At 47.6% G+C, this 24,307-nt stretch overlaps 1 protein-coding gene across 4 annotated transcripts in view; it reads left to right on the top strand.

Annotated features, from left to right (window-relative positions):
• LOC119173844 (hepatocyte growth factor receptor) overlaps window positions 1–24,307 on the top strand; it is a 98,739-nt gene that overhangs the window by 33,740 nt on the left and 40,692 nt on the right. For 3 of the 4 annotated variants that reach the window (XM_075895559.1, XM_075895558.1, XM_075895560.1), the window contains 5 exons: window positions 3,859–3,995; window positions 4,105–4,299; window positions 4,629–4,740; window positions 6,603–6,872; window positions 9,767–9,922. In XM_075895559.1, the coding sequence (XP_075751674.1) occupies window positions 3,859–3,995; window positions 4,105–4,299; window positions 4,629–4,740; window positions 6,603–6,872; window positions 9,767–9,922 (870 nt within the window). The remainder of the gene's footprint in view (window positions 1–3,858; window positions 3,996–4,104; window positions 4,300–4,628; window positions 4,741–6,602; window positions 6,873–9,766; window positions 9,923–24,307) is intronic. The other variant, XM_075895561.1, reaches the window with a different exon arrangement.

Genomic DNA, 24,307 nt, shown 5'->3' with positions numbered 1-24,307 from the left:
CCGTGATTCCATACATGCATAAGGTTTCTCACAGGATAAAAAAGATTGCGGAAAAATGTGGCACTAACGTAGTTTTCTCGGCACCCAATAAGTTGGTGAGTCTGTGCAGAAGCACAAGACCAGACAAGGGAAAATCAAATGTATGCCAAAAGAAACATAGAAACCTATTTGTGGAGTGCATCATGTGTGTTGTATACCTCATTCCACTTACTTGTGGAAAGTGTTATATCGGTCAGACCGGTAGATGCATAAACGATCGCTTGCGCGAGCACAATAACAAAGTAAATAGTGTTGTTCCTGATGGTTTTCTTTCCCTTCATTGCCAGAGATGTAAGTGCACACCGAAATTCAAGGAAACGGTTATAATCAATAGAAGTAGGCACGAGATGACGCGGTTGGTATTGGAGGCCGGCAGAATTGCAGAGCTAGGTGACACGTGTGTGAGCAGCCCATCAGTGGTGTTGACAGATAAGGAACTTGATTACATGTATTCGCGATAGGGTTTGTGGTAACATGGGATAAAAGGAAGAAAGAAAAAGTAAAAAAAGATTGAAAAATATAAAATTGTAAAGTATTGGAACACGCGCGTTGGTTATATTTGATGGTGTTTAGAGCTACGCACGTGCGACGTTGGCGTGGTGGATCGCATACACCACGGAGATCTGCGTGTAATAAACTGTTGTTGAAAGTTAGCGCTGTGTTGTGTCTATGTGCCTTCTCTTGTCCGTGTTCGTTGTCTGCGCTACCATCCATCATCATGCAACCATACCAACAAGCCCAAATCGCCACCCTCATTGACTTCATTTCTCGTTCAACGGGCTCTTTCGTTCATGTACTGCGAGATCCTTCGGGTGTTGTAGCCCTCATCGTCAACGCCGTGTGCAAGGCAAGAACGCTCAGTTTTTCCATAAGGAACAAGATTCTACCAGAGGATGTTCGAGCGCTCTTCGGAGGGTGTACCCCTTCAGATGGGCACAGAACGAGGATCATGAAAATTCAGCGCTCAGAATGGCTTCGACAGGTACGCCTTTTCAGAGCCTACCTACGGGCGCAGATGCATCGAACTTACGAGTCATATGCAGCGGAGATTCACTTTCGAAAGCATCTACGTCTGGCAGACCAAATGATAGAATTCCACTGGAAGCTTCAATTACGACTGTTACGTGATTTGGTGGACAAAGTGCGCGTGAGTGCAACCTCCAACGTTCATGTGGCAGAAGGCATCTGCCTACCGGACTTTGTACTAGAAGTATTGGGACTTGGGCCAAAGTTTGCCGTGCAACCTCAAAAGAACAAGCCGGAACTCGTATCAATTGTACGTCAAGTGTCGAAGCGGGTTCCCGAGGATCAAGCCACCAGGATCATCAACGAAGGTGTGGACGCTTTAAAATTGTGTAGGCCTCCATGCCGCAGTTTGCCTCTCAAACGCGTGGAAACTTACTTGACACAGCATGCTCTGAGTGTACTTCCAGTCGATAAAGAAGGAGGGTTTGCGGTTTTCTCGCATGATGAATTTAAAGAAAAGGCTAAAAGTGCTATTACGGCAGTGTTCAGCGAAAAGAAAAGTATTTCGATTGAAAAAGTGAGGGGAAAAGCAATAGAACTTTGTAAGAGGATGAATCTAGAAGGTGTGCTTAGCGGTATCAGAAAAAGTAAAAATGACAGTCTGGATGTGTTCTTTAGTGCTAAAACGCATAAGGAAGGAGTACCGTTCAGAGTGATAGTGTCGGAGAAGGACACGTGGCAAAAAGCTGTAGCTGTGTATCTGCAAAGAACATTAAACTTGCTTGACATAAATGACCCCTTCCTGACAAAAAATTCGGAACAAGTGATAAGTTTCGTCAGGGAACGAAAAAACATAGGGTTAAAAGCGTTTTCGGCTGACATAAAAGATCTGTACTATTCTCTGCCACAATCAGCAGTATTAACAAGTGTTGGCGAATGCATCGATGAGTACGGTGCCGTTAGATTTAGCTCACAAGCAGGTACGTCCGTCGACAATTTCTTAGAATTACTTAGGTTTTACTTGTCGTCAACGTTTATTGAAAACAATGGTACCCTGTATCTGCAAAAACAAGGAGTATGCATTGGCTCGTGCTTAGCACCAGTTTTAAGTAATTTGTTTTTGGCTAAAATGGACAGGAGGCTATCAGGACGCCTAAATGAATACAATGTTGTGCACGTATTTAGGTACGTCGATGACTTTTTAGTGTTTATCAATGACAGAACTGCAGATTTTGCTACTCAATGTAATAGCGTGTGTAGCGTTTTTCGTGAGGGGCTTAACCCACTTGAAGTGACTTTTGAAATGCCATGTGACGGAAGGCTCAGATTTCTTGACATTAACTTTCAATTCTCAGATGAAAAAACATGCTGGTGTTACGAGCCCAGAGCAAGTAAGCCTTTACTACAGTTTCACTCAGCGCATACTAAACTGGTAAAACGAGGCATTGCGAAGATGTGCTTGAGTGAGGCACTAAAGAAGTCCTGCCGGTGCCTCATGAATGAAAGCTTCAGACAACAGGTCTCGAGGCTAAGCAATGCCGGGTACCCCAAGAGCCTCGTCGTGTCCGTTGCTGAAGGATTGCACAGAAAAGTGCTGGAGAAAAGATGTGAAGGGATGGATAGGGTGAGCTCAAGAAAGGAAAGTTTTGCCGTGATTCCATACATGCATAAGGTTTCTCACAGGATAAAAAAGATTGCGGAAAAATGTGGCACTAACGTAGTTTTCTCGGCACCCAATAAGTTGGTGAGTCTGTGCAGAAGCACAAGACCAGACAAGGGAAAATCAAATGTATGCCAAAAGAAACATAGAAACCTATTTGTGGAGTGCATCATGTGTGTTGTATACCTCATTCCACTTACTTGTGGAAAGTGTTATATCGGTCAGACCGGTAGATGCATAAACGATCGCTTGCGCGAGCACAATAACAAAGTAAATAGTGTTGTTCCTGATGGTTTTCTTTCCCTTCATTGCCAGAGATGTAAGTGCACACCGAAATTCAAGGAAACGGTTATAATCAATAGAAGTAGGCACGAGATGACGCGGTTGGTATTGGAGGCCGGCAGAATTGCAGAGCTAGGTGACACGTGTGTGAGCAGCCCATCAGTGGTGTTGACAGATAAGGAACTTGATTACATGTATTCGCGATAGGGTTTGTGGTAACATGGGATAAAAGGAAGAAAGAAAAAGTAAAAAAAGATTGAAAAATATAAAATTGTAAAGTATTGGAACACGCGCGTTGGTTATATTTGATGGTGTTTAGAGCTACGCACGTGCGACGTTGGCGTGGTGGATCGCATACACCACGGAGATCTGCGTGTAATAAACTGTTGTTGAAAGTTAGCGCTGTGTTGTGTCTATGTGCCTTCTCTTGTCCGTGTTCGTTGTCTGCGCTACCATCCATCATCATGCAGCCACGGAGGTTTACCGGTTGTGGGGCTCGACAGCTGACCTGCAGGCAGCAGGATTGAATCCTCGCCACGGCCGCAACATTATCGATGAATACGAAATACCTGAGACCCGTGCAACCCCGTGTCGCACACGCTCACATACATGCACACAGACACAGAGAAAAAATAAACCAAATAATATTTCACAGTGATGACAAAAGAGGGCTCTAATTTATGTGTACTTAACGTTCGCAGTTTGCTGCGCTTTCATGCCCAGTGGTCTGTTTTTTATTGTGGATAAATTCTAGTCACTAATTGCGAAACAGAGAAGCGCTCAAGTGGGGTTCATTTTATTCGGCAATACTTCACAAATATATCCTCGATTGTTTGCTTAAATGATTCCATCGGACAACCACAATAACTTTAAGATATACACTTTTTTTTTCATTGTGTTGCTGTTTGCAGTATGCGATATTCACCGGTGTTAAACCAACGTATGGTCCAGCGGCTGGAGGCACTAACATCACTCTTTTCGGATCGAATCTTGACAGTGGGACAAAACACGGCGTGACAATAGGCGGGAGGGCATGCACGATCCACAGGTATGCACTGTTTACGCTAACTGCATGTGCAAGCAGGCACAAACGGCCTTTCGTACCTGTCTGATATTGCGGTCGCAAAAGAAACAATGCGATATGTACATTGTGACAGGGTAACCTCGACGTTCCTGGAATGTACGACGAGTGTCGTCGCCAACAGAAGCACGGTTGGCCAGGAGATGCAAGTCATGCTCACTATTGACGACAAGGAAGTTCCTTGCATTCGAAATGACAGCCTGAGCACCAGTTTCGTCTACAAACCAAATCCTGTCATCGAAGATATATCACCCAAGAGGACCATATTCGGGCAAGTGGCTATCGTGACATTTTACGGTGGTTCACCTCAAACGGTTATTTGCAGAGAATGATGATTTTGTTTATAACGGCAGGTCTAGTTCCCTTTTGTGCAAAGGGTAACGAAAGGCTTCTTATGTCCATCATATGTGGTAGTTAAATTTTATTCTCTACCGTAGTTATACTGCTTGTTAAAATCGTCTTGCCGGACGTCACTGATAAGCTTTTGCACACGTACACGAGAAAAGTCTCTTTTTACGGGAGCGGAAAAGCTGTTGTTTCGGGGGTGTGATTAGTTGCGCTGATGTTGATGGTTACGATTGGCCCGACAACAATTCGCAGTCAGAACTTCTCCGTCGAAGTGGCGGGCTCACATCTCGACAGCGTTGCTCAGCCACTCATCGTCACTCAAGGGGCCTTTCTCAACCAAAAGCAGAAAGGGTACATAAGAAAGGTGAGAGGAAGTTCAAGTTCGTGTCCTTGTTCTTGGCATATAAAAGCAAGCTGCATGTTCATGCGTATTCAAGTTCTAAAATGGTATTGTCGGAATGGAGAGATCAAAATCTCACAGCGATTTTTTGTAGCTCCTTCGAGTTAACCAAACGCAAAAGGACCTTCTGAGTTTATTACCTTCAAGTTTCCAAGTAATGACGATGTCACATCAAAGGACACTACAATATAGATAGCAAAATTATCACTGAGGATAATAAGTCATCAAACTTACACATAAGTCGCCTACCTCAGACTCAGATCGAGCCGTGAATCTGAGTGAGTACGGGTGAGTGATACGTGGTGAGATCGAGTCCGAGTTAATCGGATTAGAAAAAAAATGTTCAGTCAGCCGGAAGGGGAATGAGTCCGATTCAGGAAAACTTGAATGAGTGTGTGTCCGAGTGAGCCTATAGGCGCGAGGTATACTTCATGAGTGTGAGTGAGCTCCAGATTGTTCTGCCGAGCACTCGCCCTATCTTCTTAACTTGAGCATTAGTATCAACCTTACGTCGGCTCACGTTTATATTTATTACGTCTACTAACACATAAATGCAATAGTGTTCATAAGCCAGCCCCGTATTAATTAAACAGACGCGGGAATTACGAAGAGGGAGAAGTTTCCTAACCCCTACCTCCGCCATTTCCTTTCAGACGAAGACATTGTAAAAAAATCGCCGCATATCTACGGAGTGAGTGATGATGAGTGTGGAGCGAAGCGTCCATTAGTCCGTTCGTTCTTGCTTCCGTCCGTGCGTCAAACGGACAGACAGACAGACAGACAGACAGACAGACAGACAGACAGACAGACAGACAGACAGACAGACAGACAGACAGACAGACAGACAGACAGACGGACGGACGGACAGACGGACGGACGGACGGACAGACGGACGGACGGACGGACAGACGGACGGACGGACGGACGGACAGACGGACGAACGGGCGGGCGGGCGGGCGGGCGGACGGACGGACGGACGAACGGGCGGGCGGGCGGGCGGGCGGACGGACGGATGGAGACGATGGACGGACGCGGCCAGTGGATGATTCATGGTTTCCCAATAAAACCCTCCGAAGCTTCGCCCCACTCATCATCATTCACTCCGTGGATATGCTGTTAGGTGGTTACTACATACATGCATACATACAGGTGATGACCGACCCAAGCCTTAAGGAGCTTCGCCCCTAAAACATGTCTAATCACTTTCTATAAAAATTTCTAAATAGATTGAAACTACTGATAGCTTCTATTTAAAGATACGAGATCCAAGACGCCCAGTAGAGCACCAATTACGTGAGATATCAACGTTAAAAAGCAGACACTTTGAGCGATACAGCTAACGGGCTCATGATTCGACTCAGACTCAGATAGAGCCGCGAGTCTGAGTCAGAGTGAATCCAAGTGAGCAATAGTTTTATCAGTTAGAGTCCGATTGAGTCCAAGCGAGGAAAATTTTAGTGAGTGTCAGTTCTAGTGAGTTCGGTTGAGGAAATAATTGGTGAATGTGACACCAAGTCGGCTCCAAAGGCGAGATGAGTTTTATGAGTGAATCTAAAGCTAAATTTTTTGCTGGCCAATGCAGAGCAGCATTTACCTCATCCGCTTTCGACGTTCAGTTTACATTACTCTCTTCTCGTAGAGCAAAAAAAAAATTGCTACACCCCCTCACACACACTGTAGTCCTGCATTAGCTTAGAACAGAAAGGAAATGGTCTTCACACATATATAGTTTCAGGTTTAACGAGACGTTTCACCTCAATAATTTTCGTGTCTTCTTTAGAGCATCTGAGATTGTCAGTGAAATGAACGAATATTATGCGCTGCAGGAATGTCACGTCGTGGAGGGAGGCTCCAAGATGCTGTGTCCTGGCACTGCCCTTACTGATTCATCTGTTATTGCGCCGGGTGGTTTGAAAGCCTTCAATGGCTCTGTTCCTGTACGGATAAGCTTCCAGATGGATGGGCTACATCTTCCTCTGGCCGCAAACGGAGGCAATGGACATTTCACGTTAACATACCAACCGAAGCCGCAGTTCAAGAAATTTCCGCAGTCACAACGCTCTATCGATCCCAGTCAACCTGTAATTGAGATCCAGGTGTGAGATTACGGTTCATTTAACGCATCTTTGAAGATATTGGTATTCTCGCACATATAGAATAGACGTTTATTTAATGAGCAATACAGATGATGAGTAGTGAGAGAAAGAGCTGCTTTCAGAAAGATTGACAAAGCTCTCACCCCGTGTAACTTAGGCTTCGGTCAGCGTTTGGCCACAGACTCTATTAATACATCAATAAAATATATACAAGTCATTAATAGAACATGTTTGCAAACTATTATCATCGAGAAAAGTAGTACAAAAAAACAATGCAGTGAATAAATAATACGTGATGCTACATACATCCTTATAGAGCAACAAATTGTGAAACTTTTCAGATTATTTCAGAATAAAAGAAAGAAAGAACATTCACAAAAACGGGGATAAAATGTAATAAAGCATATAATTTTTGTTATATGTAATATTGTTTAAGCTGGTTGAATGTGAAGCACTCTATATGTATGTTCAATTCAAAAAAAAATATTTAGCATTCTGAGAATGAGACAACACAGCCTATCTTTGTCATAGTTCGTTCTGCTGGGAGGCACATCCCAATATTCAAGAAGCCTAGTGTTATAGCTACGCACGTTTACTTTTAATTTAGCCACGATGAGTATACTATTAAATATATCACAATTTACGTGAGGCATAAAGCATGAGCTGGTATTGACTACGTCTTCTGGACGATAATGGGTTCGCCGCGTCGTTTTATATTCTTGTATGTGTTGTACTTGTCGTCACTGTCATTCTATACAGATACAGGTACAGATACACGTGGTCTTCGTGAACGCTCGACATCGCACTGTCATCTCTGTAACTGTAACGCGCAATACAGCACAGGGACGAAAAGTAAGGATGCAATACTTGCACTAACTTTTAATGAACGGCTTATTGGAACCGAAACGCGAATACGTATGCATTGGGGATGCTTATGCGTAGATATGTCATTTTACGCTCTTTCTCTTTTTTTAACAAAATATGCGAAACAATTCAAAATCTGATGCACGTTCAAATAATACTATTATTCACCCGACAGATGCAGTGATGTAGTGCTTACACAATCGCTACCCAACTTTACGATTTTGGCGGCTGCCATTGGAGTAGGCTTATGGCGTATCTAAAGTTCACCAACGACGTACGTCATCTGAGGCGGGTATTTGGCCAACTTTTAGATACGTGGATGCCTACCAGATCATCTTTAAGCGCGAACGATTTCCCTGAGAACCGCTGCTGTGTAACGTGCTAAACCTATTTTATAGGGCCTAGATCCTCTTTCACTAACGTAGGAGCTATACCTACTAATGATGGAAATATTTGCCTTTTTAATAACCGTGCTCAAGTTCCTTGATAACAAGACTTGTTCGCAATATGAATCAGCTGACAACAAGCAGTTTTCCCTATTCAGTTCAAACCACACCAAACTCATTAAAAGAAGTGCCATGAGACACTGCCTAAACGGCGCTATCAACAAATCGCGTACTCGCTGTGTGGTTGACAGTCTTTGGAAACAGTCCTCCCGCCTCTCTAAGGCAGACTATCCCCCTGGCTCATAGCCAGGAACGTTTTAGGGAGGGGGGGGGGGGAGGTACTTGTTGAAAAGCTTCAAAATACGAATTTTCAATCTTTCCCTTTATAAAACACCCCTCCCCACTTCGAATTTCGGAGGGGTTGGGGCCGGGCTCTTAGGGCACCCGCCCTCTCTGCTGCGGACCTGCTACGCCCAACTCGTGCAAGTGTCTGTCGCCGAGGGCTTGATTAAAAATGCCACCACATCACAGAAGTTCGTCGTTCCAACACTGACGACGCCCAGAAAGAGTAGCTATTGAACCTTACTTACCCAAAATATCGCTCGACATGAAACAGGTGGCGTCCCGTGCTATTGTGCACGTAGCTTTTATGCCCCGTGCATGCCGAATTCAATTTTCAAACTGAGCAATCAAGCATCACACAACGCTACCACTTGCAAGAGTGGACAGGTATACTCGCTTCATGAGCTGCAAATAGGCGCAGTGATGCGTTGGTGGATCTGACTCCTGTTCATGCTGAAAGCAGTATACGCCAGACAGACGCTGTCTAATCGACGGGTTACGATAGCATTACAGCCTTTCAAACAAAGGTAATGGTGATGGGCTTGCGGAGCATCGCAGCACCTGCAAGTGCATTCCTTTATAGACAATATGAAAGTGATATCGACCAACCCTAATAATATAACCACATTGATAGAGCTTCCATTGAAACTGCAAAGTTGGGTAATGATTGTGTAAGCACTGTCGGATAAAGAATCGCATTTTTTGAACATGCATAATGAGCTTGTGAGTGTTGTCGCGCGTCTTGTTAGGAACAAAGGATAAGGATAGGAAAAATGCATATCGATGCGCATAATACCGAGGTGCAATGCGTGAGCATCAATACGGTACATCTTCGTGTTTTGGTTCCAATAAAACGTTTTCTTGAATGTTAGCTCACGTGTTGCATCCTGCCTTCTTGTGTGTGCGTTACTTCGCGCTGAATATATTTTCAAGTCTCATCAATGAGGTGTAATTTCTTGCCTTGTGGCAATTGTATCGAAATGATATGCTGGTTTGCGTCGCCATTTCTGTAACGGCGTTCTAAGATAATTCAGAACATGCAGGCTTTGCCACTTTCGACAGCTGCTGGCGTCGGTAATGATGAAGAACTAATGCTCGCGAACGAACCAGCGAACCGTGGTTCATATATCATTATTTCATTATCTCGCCTTAGAGTTCTTGCGCTAATTATTACGCCATGTGACAGTTCATAATGTTTGTGTTTCATGAAGTATTTTCATGTGTAGACGTTGTCAGACCTGTGGTAATTCGCTGATTACTCTGTGTGTCTTGACAACATTTTTTTTGTTTTGCTTTCTTCAGGGAAACTACTTTGAACTTTTTATGGGACATGAGCCGGTTTTCGTCCGTGTCAACGGCTTCGATGACGCCTGTAATGTCACCAACGTAAGCTCTCAATCAATTGTTTGTAAGATCAAGCCTGGCGTTCTGGAACAAGGTTCATCTTTGGCGTTAGAGGTGAGCGAGCACCTACCGAGCAGCTCCTCTATCATGTCTCCTTATATTGCGTTCGTGACTTTTGTTATTAGTGAAAGTGCGATATTTGGCCTGCATTTATTGCGCCGCGTTTGGCTATGCCTAAGGACAAGCTTTCAATTTAGCAAAATAAAACAAAATGAATCAGTGAATCATCGATCAACAATTTATAAACTTGCTCATTGCAAGAAAGGTCATCACATAAATTTGTATATATTCTGTTACAGCACGATGATAAATAGAAGCTTCATTCGTGAAGCCCCGAAGGGCTTCTCAATCACGTGTGTAAGAGGGTCGTGCGGGTGGATTCCGTTTCGAACCGTATATAGGTACTTTTACAACGAAAGCTGTTGTGAGATCACTTTTCGGGTCACGTGCAGTTGTTGTCCGCCACCGCCGCTGTCACCGGTGTCTGTAACCACACCCTGCGAAATTTAAAAAAAAAAATGGCCCCGAATCTGCATGTTACACTGCATGTGTCGTCGAAAGACGATAGTCTTGCGTCTGGAGAGAGTGAACAAAACGTTTATTTGATGTTCTGTGCAAGAAAATTGGTTATTGGTATTCTGGAGGCGCTGCGTTAGTGCCTCGAGCGTCTAGCGGAGGCGAACGAGCGCATCGAGGCACGTTAGACACGAGTGCCATCTGGCAGTTTGAAGACGAAGGAAGGCGTGCACGCCCATGGAGAAAGAGAGAGAGAGAGAAGAAACTTTACTGAAGTGTCTTTGCTGGGGTCAAAGGTGGCGGGAGGCCGGGAGACGGGCTCCTCTGTAACCCCCTTCCTCAGACGGCAGCCAGGCCTTGAATCCTGGCGGCGTCTTTGGCCAGCCGGACAGCCCAGAGCTGGTCCTCCGGGCACGTGCTGAGCAGCAAAGCCTCCCACTGCTCGACTGTGGTGATTATGAGTGTAGGGTTCAGGCTGTGTTTAACTGAGTGAGTAGCTGCGGGGCAGGCCCATATAATATAGTCGAGCTGGGCGTCAGGTGCACCGCACGCTTTGCATTGTGGCGTGTGAACGGCGGGGTAAATACGGCTCTACAGTGACGGACAGGCGAAAGTGCGTGTCTGTAATTGACGCCAGGTAGTGGACTGCTGCTTACTAAGGCACTTGTCTGGTGGTGGTTATTTAAGTCTGGCCTTGCGGTAATACATTAGGATTTCTCCAAAGGTAACCATTCTGTCCCTCGCATCGTCGCTAAACGAGGAGACCATCATCCCTTGCTCAGCCGTGTCAGGTTGCGAGGGGTGGTGTTCTGTTGGATGACGTGTCCGGTGGACGAGAGCTCGAGTGGCGTCATGAGCGTGTTCGTTCCCCGCGAGCCCCGAGTGGCCCGGAGTCCAGATGATCTCAACGCGGCGACGACGTAACAGAGGTGTACTTGGGAGAATTCGGAGCGCCGGTTGGGAGATCAAACCTTTGGTAAAGTGGCGGGTGGCAGTCTTGGAGTCGCGGATGATGCAGGATTCTTGGGTTGAAGCGTAGGCGAGAGCGATGGCTGCTTCTTCGCCTTCTTCGGGTTTGTTTGCGCGAATGGTGCAAGTTGCGGTAATTATGTACTGCGGCCTGGTGGCGACAGCGAGAACCATGGCCCGATGCGTAGGATATTCCGCTGCGTCTACATACGCCACGTGCGTGGCTTTCACGTAGCGCTTGCCTAGTTGCTTGGCGCGGTCTACTCGTCTTTCCGCATCATATTCAGGGTGCATATTGTGTGTATGGGGGGAATGACGAAAGTGTTGCGAATGTCCGAAGGAATTGGGAGTTTCTGGGCAAACTGGGAGACATATAAGGTATGCCGAGTGGGCACATGAGATGACGTTCTGTAGGAGTTTGGCCTAATCGTTCGTAGTGCGATATGCGTTAGGCTTCAATGAATTCGTCTATAGTATTGTGAAGTCCTAGGCCATTGAGTTTGGCATTAGGTGTAGACAAGGGGAGATGCAGCGCGCACTTGTAGCAGTGCCTGATCATTATGCATGTTTTGTTTTTCTTGTCGGTGAGCGTAAGTTTCATAAATGAAGCAACGTAAAGGATTCTGCTTATGGAGAAGGCGGTCACCAGTCGTATGAGATTGGCCTCTTTCATGCCGCGCTGTTTAATGGCGATGCGGGAAATGAGCCTAGTAGTCTGATAGACATGATGGTGTAGTAGTTGCATTGTTCTCGAATTGCCGCTGTTCTGCTGCATGCGGAAGCCCTATAGCGAATGGTAGGGACTGTTCGTATAGGGCAATGCTGCACATGCATATTTATCGTGGGAAGGCCTGTGTTGTAGAGAGACCTAGGTCGATAGACGAGTAACTCTGATTTTCGGGGTGAGCAGGACAATCCTCGTTGTTCAGCGTAAGTTGTGATTCTATCAATCGCCAATTGAAGTGCATCTTGTATCTCTCCGTCACTACATCTGCCAATCCACAAGGTGATATCGTCCGCGTATTTGCTGTTGTGGAGGTGGGGGATATTTTCTAGAAGTGGCGGAAGGTGACGCATGACCACGTTGAAAATAAATGGAGAGAGGACCGACTTCCGTGGTGTCCCTTTCCCACTGAGAGTGATGGAAGGTGCAGGCAAATCGTTGACCGAGAGTGTGGCTGTCCAGTCCGTTAAAAAGTTGCGGATGTAGTGGTAGGTACGGGCGCCTACGTTGAGCGTGGCGAGGGCGTCAAGGATGGATGAATGTAGCACATTGTCAAATGCCTTGGTAAGGTCTAGCCCCAGAATAGCACGTGTCCCATACCGAGAGCCGTCTTCGCCGTCGATAATGTGAATTTTCAGTTGCAGCATCACGTCTTTTGTCGAAAGTTTAGGGCAAAATTCGAACATTGTATGTGGGTAGAGGGCATGTTCTTCCATGTACCTTTGTAGTCGAGTGTGAATAACATGCTCGAGTACCTTGCCGACTCAAGATGTGAGAGATATCGGCCGAAGGTTCTCGATAGTGAGTGGTTTTCCTGGGTTAGGTATGAGATTACTGTGGTGGTTTTCTACGTTGTCGGTATTTCTCCTGACTCCCAAACCATTTGCAAATAAGATGTGAGCGTTTCAAGTGATTCTTCGTCAAGGTTTCGTAAGATTTTATTTCTAATTTTATCCGGGCCAGGCACTGAGTGGGGTCTCAGTTGAGAAACTGCGGACCTTACTTCCGCTTTTGTAATCTGGGAGTCGAGGGATGGATTATCCACCCCAGTGTAGCATGGGAGATCAACCGAAGTAGCACTGACAACGCACCGACTTGATAGGTTCTGGATAAGGTCTTCATTGGTATCTGGATAATTGTGTATAGCGGTGATTTAGGAGTGGCGCTGAACAGTTTTTGTCGATGTTGGTTCTATCGTACGACGGAGAATATTCCACGTTTTGGGCACGTTAGGTAAGCGTTCCATAACGTTACAAAGCTGATGCCAGTTCTGGCGGGAGAGTTGAAGAGTGTAATCTTCATAATATAGCAATGCGTTTGCGTAATGAGCAGTTCAAGTTGTTGGCGTTATAGCGCTTGCGCAGGCCAGCGATGGCCTCCCACAAGTGCAGCAGATTGGTGTATACCATGCCGCCTACGGCGTCTTCTGGGGGAGTCTTGGTAGCACGTTTAAACGTCTGGTAGTAAGGAAGCTATTCATTGGTAGATCGAGGGGGCAGATTCTGGAGAGGTCGTTGCCCGCGATTCGCGGAAAACATCCCAGTCATCCAGGACAGGCTGTTTGGATTTCCTGCGCTGCGGGCCAGCCTTGACGATCGTTTGTATTATGTAGTAGTCGCTGCCTAGATGTTCATTAAGGTTGGACCACTCTGCATGCGTAATGTTCGCAGTGAAAGTGAGGTTAGGAGTGGTGTCTCTGGCAACGCTGTTGCCCAACTGCGTAGGGTATGCCGGGTGTGTGATAAAGGTGTAGCTAAGATTGTGGATCGTCTCGTGGAGTTGCTGATGCGGTATAGATTATACAGGCAAAACGGGTGTTGAGGCGGTAGGTGGTTGCGACGATGGTGTGGCTGGTTCTACTTTGTATGGAGCCTTTCATTTAGGGGGGTGGGGGCGGTATTGGCGTGGAGGTTAGCAGAGTGAAGAAAAGAAAAAAAACGAATGTTGCTGGGCAAGTTGTTTCCGAAGAGCAGTGATTTCAACGTGAAGTTCTTGTACAAACGTACAGAGTGAACGCAGCTCCAGTGTGATAGTACTTGACATGGTTTTCTTATTAGGTGTGGTCGTGTGTGTAGTTGTAGGCGTTGCATTATGTATAGATCAGGTTGGGAGGCAATGCTAGCCCAAGCTTGCCGTAGGTGTGGCGAGGGCACGGAGCAAGAACTATCTTTCTCCGTGGGCGAGGGTCAGACCGGGTTGCCGCTGCTGAAGGGGGCACCACCCGAAGCCGTGGGCGCCGCAGATCCCAATAGGAGCTCCTGGGGCTGACTCTTGCGCCGATGCTTTAATCGGCTGCATGAGCGACGACGCTTCGAGGTTGGACTGGGACAGAAGCAGTGGGTGTCGCTAGGCTTCACCTCCTGGCGTTCCGGATGAGCATCTTGCGTGGAAATCATGGTTGAGAGGTACTGTTGTTGTTGGAGCTTAGCTTTTTTTTTTGGCGACGATAAATGAGAAGGTGAGGTGTCTGGTAGCGTCGAGGACAGGTTTTGTCACCTGTGTGGTGGACTTGGCCACACGGAAGACACCTAAGGGTGCATGGATGAGCAGTAGTAGCAGGGTTGGCTGCGCCACACAGCGTGCAGATTACGGCATTTGGTTTGGGGCAGACATCCGAACGGTGGCCAACTGCCCCGCATTTGTCGCAGACTTCAGTGCGCTTCTTATGTAGGCAACACTTGTATTCGGCTCCTCGATAGTAGACATGGAAAGGGACTTGGTCACCTTCGAATACAATAAGTACCGTGTTTGTCTTTCCCATTCGGCGCGCTTGTAGTATCGTGGGGTTATGGTCATTAACAAGACTTGCTGAGATGTCGTCAGGATAGTCGTAAGAGGGAATAATCTGCATCACTCCCTTTGCCCTGTTCTCAGGGGAAGTAACGTAGGCTCGAACGTCATAGGTTTCAGTTTCCACCAGTACTTTGGAGATCCGACTGTAGATTTCTGCGTTGGATAGATGAGCTGTGTTTACTACGATGAGATTAGCTTCAACGCATGTGCGGTAAATGTCCTCTTCGAGTAGCGTTGCATGCAGATCCACATCGCGTAGAACAGCATCGCACAGTTGTGCTTCCCCCACTTTGGAGAGATTGAGACCATCCCTCTGACGAATCACAACTTTGACGTGATCATCTGGCAGACGCAGTTGTCTGGGTTTGTGAGGGAGACGCTGGGCAGATCCGTTCAGCATTGGGGTATCGGACGTGTTCCCTGGCCAGTAGGCGATGCCGGAGCGTTCGATGCATGCTTGCGTTGCTTGTTTCAGTGGCAAAAGATCCACCTGGCTTCGAGGGTGGCGCCTTCAGGGGTGATCTCAGTTCCTTCGACTGCGACCACTTCCATGGTTAACACGACTGCAATTTCTGAAGGTAGGGCTCAACGTGAGCGAGTCAGATGGAGTTGGGTGGTACCGGCGTCGCGGCGAGGAGAAGCTGTTCCCCGTGGAAAAAAAATGGCAGTATATCCACAGGGTGAATGATGGAGAGTGGGGCGAAGAATTCGTCCGTCCATTCGTTCTTGCTTCCGTCCATCCATGTGTCCGTCAGTGCGACCGTCCATGCGTTCATCAGCCCGTCCGTGCGTCTGTTCGTGCGTCCGTCCCTGCGTTCGTCCATGCAGCCGCCCCTGCGTCCGTTCATGTGTCCATCCATGCATCTGTCTATGTGTCCGTTCGTCCATCTATTCAACACTCCAAGTATCACCATCTCGCATCTTTTCATCATATATTCCCCATATAGAAGCACCGCCATCCAGCGGACATTCCAAGGACTAAACGAGAGGTGGCACACGCACACTTTCTTACGGCTTGCGCTTCGGGCTCACTTCCCACCTCCTTTAACCACCTCTAGTTCATGGTATATACTAGTTCACTGTATTCATGGCACTGCGGCCGAACGCTCGCTAAACCTTTCGAAAACCAAGGAGGTTACGCCCAGCGAGTATGACGTAGCAAAACTTTTTCAGTAAGATAGTGCTCAATGTACATGCCAATGGCTGCTAATGGGAAATGAGAGGCGGAGCATTCGGCTTTTACTTCCTTACGGCTTGGGCTTCGTATCTAGTTCCCATTTTTAACCACCTCGAGTTCATTCATGGTATATACAAGTTCATTGTATTCATGTCCCCACGTGGGAGCTGCCCGCAACACAGTGATTTGTGTTTTGGAGGACCAAATAAAAGTTTATCCAATCCAATCCAATGGCACTGCGGCTCAACGCTCGCTGAACCTTTCTAAAGCTAAGGAGCTTACACCCAGCGAGTATAACGTAGCAACCCTTTCTTGTCAGATAGTGCTCAATGTACATGCCAATAGCTGCTAATGGTGATTGCAGCCTGCGCGTTAACTAAAAGCCGAATGCTCTTGTCTCTCATTTCCCATTAGCAGCCATTGACATGTATATTGAGCACTATTTTTATTGTTCAACAACGCACCGAAGAAATTTGTCACCGGCACCACCTTAAAGGTCAAAATGTTATACTTGTTACATACTACAATAGCTACGACAAACGAACAGGTGTCGTTATAAGGAGCTTCGCCCCTAAAACGAAACGCTCAGCGGAATGCTATACATCAGATCGAATACATGTGTAATGTTACAAGTAAACAGAGATATATAGAGGATGCTTTAAATGAGCACTACGCCACACTGCTTGATAAAAGTGAAGCAAGTGTAGATGGATTCAAGAATGAATTTTTAAAATTAATGCCAAAGGTTTTGAATATTGCAGGAAAGACAGCCTAAAATTTCCTATTTCTGAACCAGAAGTGTCAAAAGCAATCATTGCCCTCCGTTTGGGAAAGTCCCCAGGACCTGATGGGTTAACGACCGCATTTTATAAGGAATTCAAACACGAAGTAGCACCGATCATAGCAGCGGTTTTTAACAAAGCTTTAAACATAAAGGTTCTGCCACCTTCTTTTCTGCTATCTCATACTATATATATATATAGTGGGAGTAATAATTCAATGGGCCAGTTAGTCTTCGTGAAGGTATGGGATATGGAACAACTGGAGCGTTGTCAACAAGGATAAATATATTTATTTCCTAACAGTTTCGGGAGGGGTCCTTCCTTCATCAGGGGATATATATATATATATATATATATATATATATATATATATATATATATATATATATATATATATATATATATATATATATATATATATATTCTGATCCTGCCCACGGCAAGTTATCTTTTCACCCACTTTTCTTTCCTCTCATTTACAATACAATTGGCCTAATAACTTTCCCTATACCTTCCTTGGCATTATTGTCTGTTAGATCTCATTAATATTGTGTAAAACACGAAAAACGAGCCCTTAAGTATACACTTGTTTCTCTTATTTATTAACGAGGGTCTCGTACTGGCAGACTTGGTGCCTCTAGGTTGTATATGGTGGACTATTGGTCAGCTGCCAAGTAGTAATAAGTTCACGTGCTACGTGACGCCAAACGGGCTCATAAAGAGTGTACCACACTCGCCGCCATGGCTACTAGTGGTGCTGACTGACACTCCCACGTTTAAATTGACATAGATACCCAATAAAGTGGCCGGGGGGATGGATTTCGTGGTAGCTCAGTGGTAGAGCATCGAACGCGTTATTCGAAGGTCGCAGGTTCGGATCCTGCCCACGGCAAGTTATCTTTTCACCCACTTTTCTTTCTTCTCATTTACAATGCAATTGCCCTAATAACTTCCCCTATACTTTCCTTGGCATTATTGTCTGTTAGATCTCATTAATATTGTGTAAAACACGAAAAACGAGCCCTTAAGTATACACTTGTTTCCCTTATATATAGTGGGAGTAATAATTCAATGGGCCAGTTAGTCTTTGTGAAGGTATGGGATATGGCACAACGGGAGCGTTGTCAACAAGGATAAATATATTGTGAGGATGGAACGCGTTTATTTACAAGATGGGTAACGCAGAGGTGTAGCTCAGCGAAGGATCCACAGCATCGCTCGCGAGCCAGTTGAGTCTCTCCCTCCTCTTCGTCGAATCTTCGCTAGCGCGTTTCACTTCCCGGTTCGCAGACGATGCCCTCTGGGCGAGTCACTCAGGTGGATGATGGTGGCACGGTTTAAGGCGCGCAACGTGTGTCAGTTGTGTTTTGCTAGAGCGGCGACCATTGCTTGTGACGCTCGAGATTACGTACGTGACGTCGCTGAGGCGGTCAAGAATGACGAATGGACCGGAATAGTGAGCCAAGAACTTCTAACACAAACCACGATTGCGGACTGGTGTCCATAACCACACAAGATTGCCCTTACTATAAAATACGGAGCGGTGGCAGGCGTCGTAACGTTTCTTAGAACGCTGCTGGGATGCCAAGGTTTGGAGGCGTGCGATGCGACGGGCTTCTTCTGCGCTGCAGAGCGTCTCGGCTGTTGAGGTTTCCACGTCTAGTGTAAAAGGTAGAATAGTGTCGAGACAAAATCGTGGGGAGCGAGCGTACAGCAGGTAAAATGGAGAGTAACCTGTAGTCTCATGCTTCGCGGTATTGTACACGTACGTGATGTAAAATAGCACTTAGTCTCAGTTTTTGTGCTTACAATCGACATAAATAGACAGCATGTTCGTGAGAGTCCGGTTCGTGCGCTCTACGAGACCATTGGTCTGCGGGTGATATGGTGTGGCATGGCGGAAATGGCAAGCAGAGAGACGCAGGATCTCTTCAACGACGTCGGCAACGAACTGACGTCCGTGGTCGCTAATGACAACGCGTGGAGGACCATGGCGGAGAATTATACAGCGAAGCATAAACTGCGACACGTGCATGGCCGTTGCAGCAGGTATTGCAGCAGTTTCTGCGTAGCGCGTTAGGTGGTCAACACAGACGACGACTCATCGATTGTTACTGCTTGATCGTGGAAATGGACCGAGCAGATCGACACCAACAGTCTCGAAGGGAGAGTTAGGAGGTGGAACAGGATGGAGAAGTCCTGGCGGCGTAGCCGTGGGACGTTTGTGTCGTTGGCATTGTTCGCATCCAGCAACGTATTTTTCCGTGTCGTGTCGCATCTTGGGCCAATAGAACCTTTGCTGGATTCGTTGAAGCGTTCTGGCGAAGACCATGTGGTCGCAAGTTGCGTCGTCATGTAAGGACCGAAAGACGTGAGCCCGTAAAGTGCGTGGAACAACTAGAAGCAGACGGGCGCCTTGTCCGGAATAATTCTTCTTGTAAAGGACGCCGTCATGAACCACAAAAGAGCTTGGGTTTGCGTGTTCATTTGCGGAGGCGAACAGAGAATCTAAGGAGCGGTCCTCTTGTTGGGCTGTCCGGAAAGTCGCGAGATCAGGGAATTCACTCAGAGGCAATAGCGTCGATATACTGGTCGAAGTTGTCAGCGTCGCACTCCGTCGTAGGTAGAGGAAGGCGCGATAGGCAGTCGGCGTCTGCGTGCCGGTTACCGCTCTTGTAGCGTACTGTGAAGTCGAACTCCTGTAAGCGCAAGGCCCATCGCGCCAGTCGTCCAGATAGGTCTCGGAGGCCTACCAACCAGCATAGAGAATGATGGTCGGTGATTACCGAGAAGCGACGGCCGTAGATGTATGGGCGAAACTTGTGCACGGCGAAAACGACTGCGAGGCACTCCTGTTCTGTGACTTTGTAATTTCGTTCTGCCTTGCTCAACGAACGACTCGGGTAAGCGACCACGTGTTCAGCATTGTCATGGCGCTGAAGGAGCACTGCACCAAGGCCGATTCCACTGGCATCTGTGTGAATTTTCGTTTCAGCAGAAGGATCGAAATGGCGTAGTACCAGTCCTGAAGTCAGTATGAACCGAAGCTGCATAAAGGCTGCTTCGCAATCCGGTGTCAAGTGGAAAAGGACATCCTTTTGCAGCAAGTCAGTCAGTGGTTGTGCTTTATCAGCGAAATTCGGAACAAATCGACGAAAGTAAGAGCACAGGCCCAGGAAGCTACGCAACTCCCTGGGGGACTGCGGCTGTTTGAAGTTGCTGACAGCGGCGACTTTCTGCGGGTCCGGTCTCACGCCATTTTTATCCACCAGGTGTCCCAGAACCAATGTTTCACGTTCTCCAAAGCGACATTTTTTTTTAGTTGAGTGTAAGCGCAGCTTCCTCGAGACAGGTTAGAACGAGGTCAAGGCGATGATTATGTTCTTCAAATGTTCGGCCAGAAATCACCACATCGTCCAGGTAACACAGGCAAATTTCCCATTTGAGGCCCCGTAAAACGGTGTCCATATATCTTTCAAATGTGGCGGGGGCATTACACAAGCCGAATGGCATAACATTAAACTCAAACAGACCGTCGGGTGTAACAAAGGCCGTCTTTTCTTTGTCAGCCAGATCCATGGGGATCTGCCAATACCCGGATCGCAAGTCCACCGATGAAAAATAGGACGCTGAATGCAGGCAGTCGATGACATCATCGATGCGAGGAAGCGGGTACACGTCCTTCTTAGTTAAAGAGTTGAGACGTCGGTAGTCAACGCAGAACCTCCAGGACCCATTTTTTTTCTTGACCAAGATAACGGGCGCGGCCCAGGGACTTGACGATTCTTGAATTACGCCAGAGGTTAGCATCTCGCTGACTTGCTCTGAAATTACCTTGCACTCTGACGCGGAAACTCGATAAGGTTTCTGTCTGAGGGGGTGCGCAGATCCGGTGTCGATCTTGTGACGAGTGCGTGTGCTGGGCGTCTGAGGTCTATGCGACTTCCGTGCAAAATCAAATACTTTAGCGTGCCTGGCCAGCAGTGTAACCAACACTTTGCGCCTATGCGAGGGAATAGACTTGCTAACCATCTTATAAAATTCGTATTCCGTGCCGGATACATCAGCATAGTCCGAATTTGCCGCATTGCTGAGAGCTCCTATGCAGATACTGCACTGCCCTTCAAACATGGTAAGGCGCATTCCCTCTGGTAGTACAACAGACTCGGATGAGCAGTTAACTACCCATAATTTAGTTTTTCCCTCGGTGAGAGACACAACGCAGCACGGCAGAAAGATGTTTTTCTTCATGCAAGGCAAAGGCAACGGTTCAATCACAATATCAGGAGAACTGAAACTCAAGTCGGCATTCGAAGCAGCAACGGGCACGCTGGCAGTAGACCATGCCGGTAGAATAGTGTCTTTAACTACAACGAGGTTGTCGTCTCCGCTACGCTGAGGCTGCTGGGCGAGGGCGAACAGAACCTCACCTGCCCCGCAGTCGACAGTCGCACGGCACTCTTGCAAGAAGTCAATTCCAAGGATAACGACATGCGTGGAATGAGCGCGCACTGCGAATTCTGCTTTGAACGCTTTACCAGCAACACGAACAGACACAGTGCACACACCTACTGGACACAAAGCCGTGCCGCTGACTGCTCGAAAAGCAGAAGATTTATCCCAATAAAACATAACCTTGCGGCCAAGTCTCTCCTTGAAAACTAAGCTCATTACAGAAACTGTTGCACCGGTGTCTACCAGAGCCATCATGGGAACATCGTCAATGAATACATGAACCTTGTTGTGAAGCATGTGAACTAATGGAGGCATACTTGTGTGCAAAGCGGTACGTCCAGAGACCTCGCCTCCATCGGCCGCGCCGGCTAGTTTCCCGGTGGCGCAGAGGAAAGCCGCGGCCGGGGACGGGGAGTTTATTTACAAGATGGGTAACGCAGAGGTGTAGCTCAGCGAAGGATCCACAGCGTCGCTCGCGAGCCAGTCGAGTCTCTTCCTCCTCTTCGTCGAATCTTCGACGAAGAGGAGGAAGAGACTCGACTGGAAGAGGTTCGTGTCGGAGCGCTGGCTTAGCGGGGCTGGTTTTGAAGCCTTCCTCGTGGTGGCCATCCCCTCAGCGGCCGCCTTTGTCCACGCCACGTGCATGGCACCCTTATAGTGGTACTGAAAGTGCACGGTCACACGGCACGTGGCGCAGAACTTAACCGCAGCATTGGTAGGCTAACCACGCGTGGCGATAGATGGCGCCACGTGCAGGCGCGGCACGCGGTATGCGCGTGCCTAGGGAGCGCACTCTCCTCCCTGGTCGGCACCGGGTAAGCACGTGTTTTTTTTTCGTCCGCGTCCCCTTCGGGAATCGCTGGACTGTAGCCTGCCTGGGGTGGCCTTAGGCACCTCAACAGGCGTGTTTTCTTGAGTGCTATCTTCGGTACCGTACGCTAAGCCCACAGCGGTGTCTAGTGCTTGAAGTGGTCGTACCACACCTGACCGCACTCGCCGTAGGCCTACGCGTACGAGGTTTGCCCTAACACTCGCGACCAAGCCCATTGGCCATCGTGAGAGTGCGCAGCATAGCCGCGAGGGACCTTTTCCCGACCGGCGTGTCAAAGCTCGCCATTGCCAGCTGCGACGTGCTCGCGGTTTTCCCCTTATTGTGAACGTCCGCGTGCGGGTGCCTTTGCTACCCGCGTCCCTGGAGCGGACGTTGTACTGTTGTTCGGGGTGCCGCGAGAGGCAATAAAGTGTTGCGTATTTTGCATTAGAACACTGTCTGTTTTGCCGCGCCACGCTGAACGCCTTATTAGTTGAGCGTGCGCGGAGCAGAGCGCTACACGCGAGTAAGTGACGGAGTCGCGGCCCTGTGGCTCGCTAAGCGTGAACCCGCAGTGATCATCCGCTACGGTGAGTAGCGGGGTCACCATAGGCTACATGCGCGAAAGCTTCGCCACCGTAAATTTCTATTCGATGCGAAGGAAAGTTGTCACCGGGTGCACCACAATGGTTTGTTTAGTCATTGATCATGGACGTAGTACGTGCAAGAATCGAGCAGGCTGCCACCCTGACATGCTCATATCTCCGCAGGCAAGGTCTTTCCGTCTCAACGGAGAAATGTGCATTGGTTGCGTTTACTCGCAGAGCCATGACACAATACCCCGTTACCATCAATGGACAAAATATTCCATACCAGAAGAACCATCGCTTCCTTGGTGTGATTATTGACAGGGAACTTTCGTGGAGTGCTCACTGCAGTTACCTGAAGAGAAGGCTAACTTCCATCGTCCATATAATGCGGTTCCTCTGCGGAAAATCTTGGGGCACATCGATAAGGTCAATGATGCAGCTATACTGGGGCACTGTTTCTGGGATTTTCACGCTACAGCTTGCCGTTACTGGCAAGTACGTGCAAGACGAACATCCGCACCCTTGAAAGTCTGCAAGGACAAGCACTACGCGTGTGCTTAGGATTGCCGCGATGCACCTCAACCTACGGGGCAATTATGATCTCAAGAGAACATCCAATTCAAACATACATCACCACTGACAACTTGAGAGCCCACATAAGACACCTCTGCCGAGTTCCTGGTCACAATGTTGCAGTGTTGCCACTTCAAAGACCACAAGCGATGTTTTCAAAGATTATTTCTGCCCATAGAGAATGCCTTCCTTTTGGCTTCACTCCAGCAACAAGACCAGCGTCACCTCCGTGGTGCCTACAACAACCACAGGTGTGCCTCACTATTCCGGGAATAACGAACAAGAGCCGTCATTCAACAGTAGTCCTACAACAGATCACATTGTCACTACTCAACGAAAAATACGGCCAGAAAACCCACATTTACACCAATGGATCGGTCTCGGCTGACAGCTTCACAGGTGCTGTTGTCATCCCGACGTACCAGGTCATTATAAAGTTCAAACTATCGCATAGGACAACATACAGAGCAGTGGAGCTTGCCACCTTACGTGCTGCTACACTTTATATCGCGGAAGCCCGGCCTCAAAAATGGGCTGTGTTCAGCGACTCCAAAGCATCCCTTTAAAGCTTGCAATCAGCTTTACGACAAAGGGTGCATAAACAACTAGTGAATGAATAAGAGAAGTGCTGCACGAAGTTTTATCGAAAGGACACGACGTGGTGTTCCAGTGGTTACCGGGACATTGTGGTATTGTCGGTAACGACCTTGCTGATAATGCTGCCCGATCCGCCCACGTGGACGCCCAGACAACCCCGATTCCATTGTCAAGAACCGAAGCTGCAAGGGGCCTTCACTCGTTCGCTAACACAATGTCGGAAACTTGGCTGATGGACCCCAGTGTCGGGAACCGCCGCCTACACAAATTGGACCCAACGAGAAAGCTTCAAGTTCTATCGGACCTCTCCCGCCAAGATGCAACTTTACTGTGCCGTCTGTGGTTAGGAGTAGCTTTGACGAAGGCGTAGTCCTTTCGCATAGGAATGGCGGATAGCTCCCGATGTGAATCGTGCGACACTGATGAGACAATAGAACATCTACTGTGTTAAT

Source organism: Rhipicephalus microplus, chromosome 5 (assembly GCF_043290135.1).
Source record: "Rhipicephalus microplus isolate Deutch F79 chromosome 5, USDA_Rmic, whole genome shotgun sequence".
In the NCBI taxonomy this organism is placed as follows: Eukaryota; Metazoa; Arthropoda; class Arachnida; order Ixodida; family Ixodidae; genus Rhipicephalus; species Rhipicephalus microplus.
Note: the sequence above shows the minus strand (reverse complement) of the source record. Positions and strands in the feature narration are given on the sequence as shown.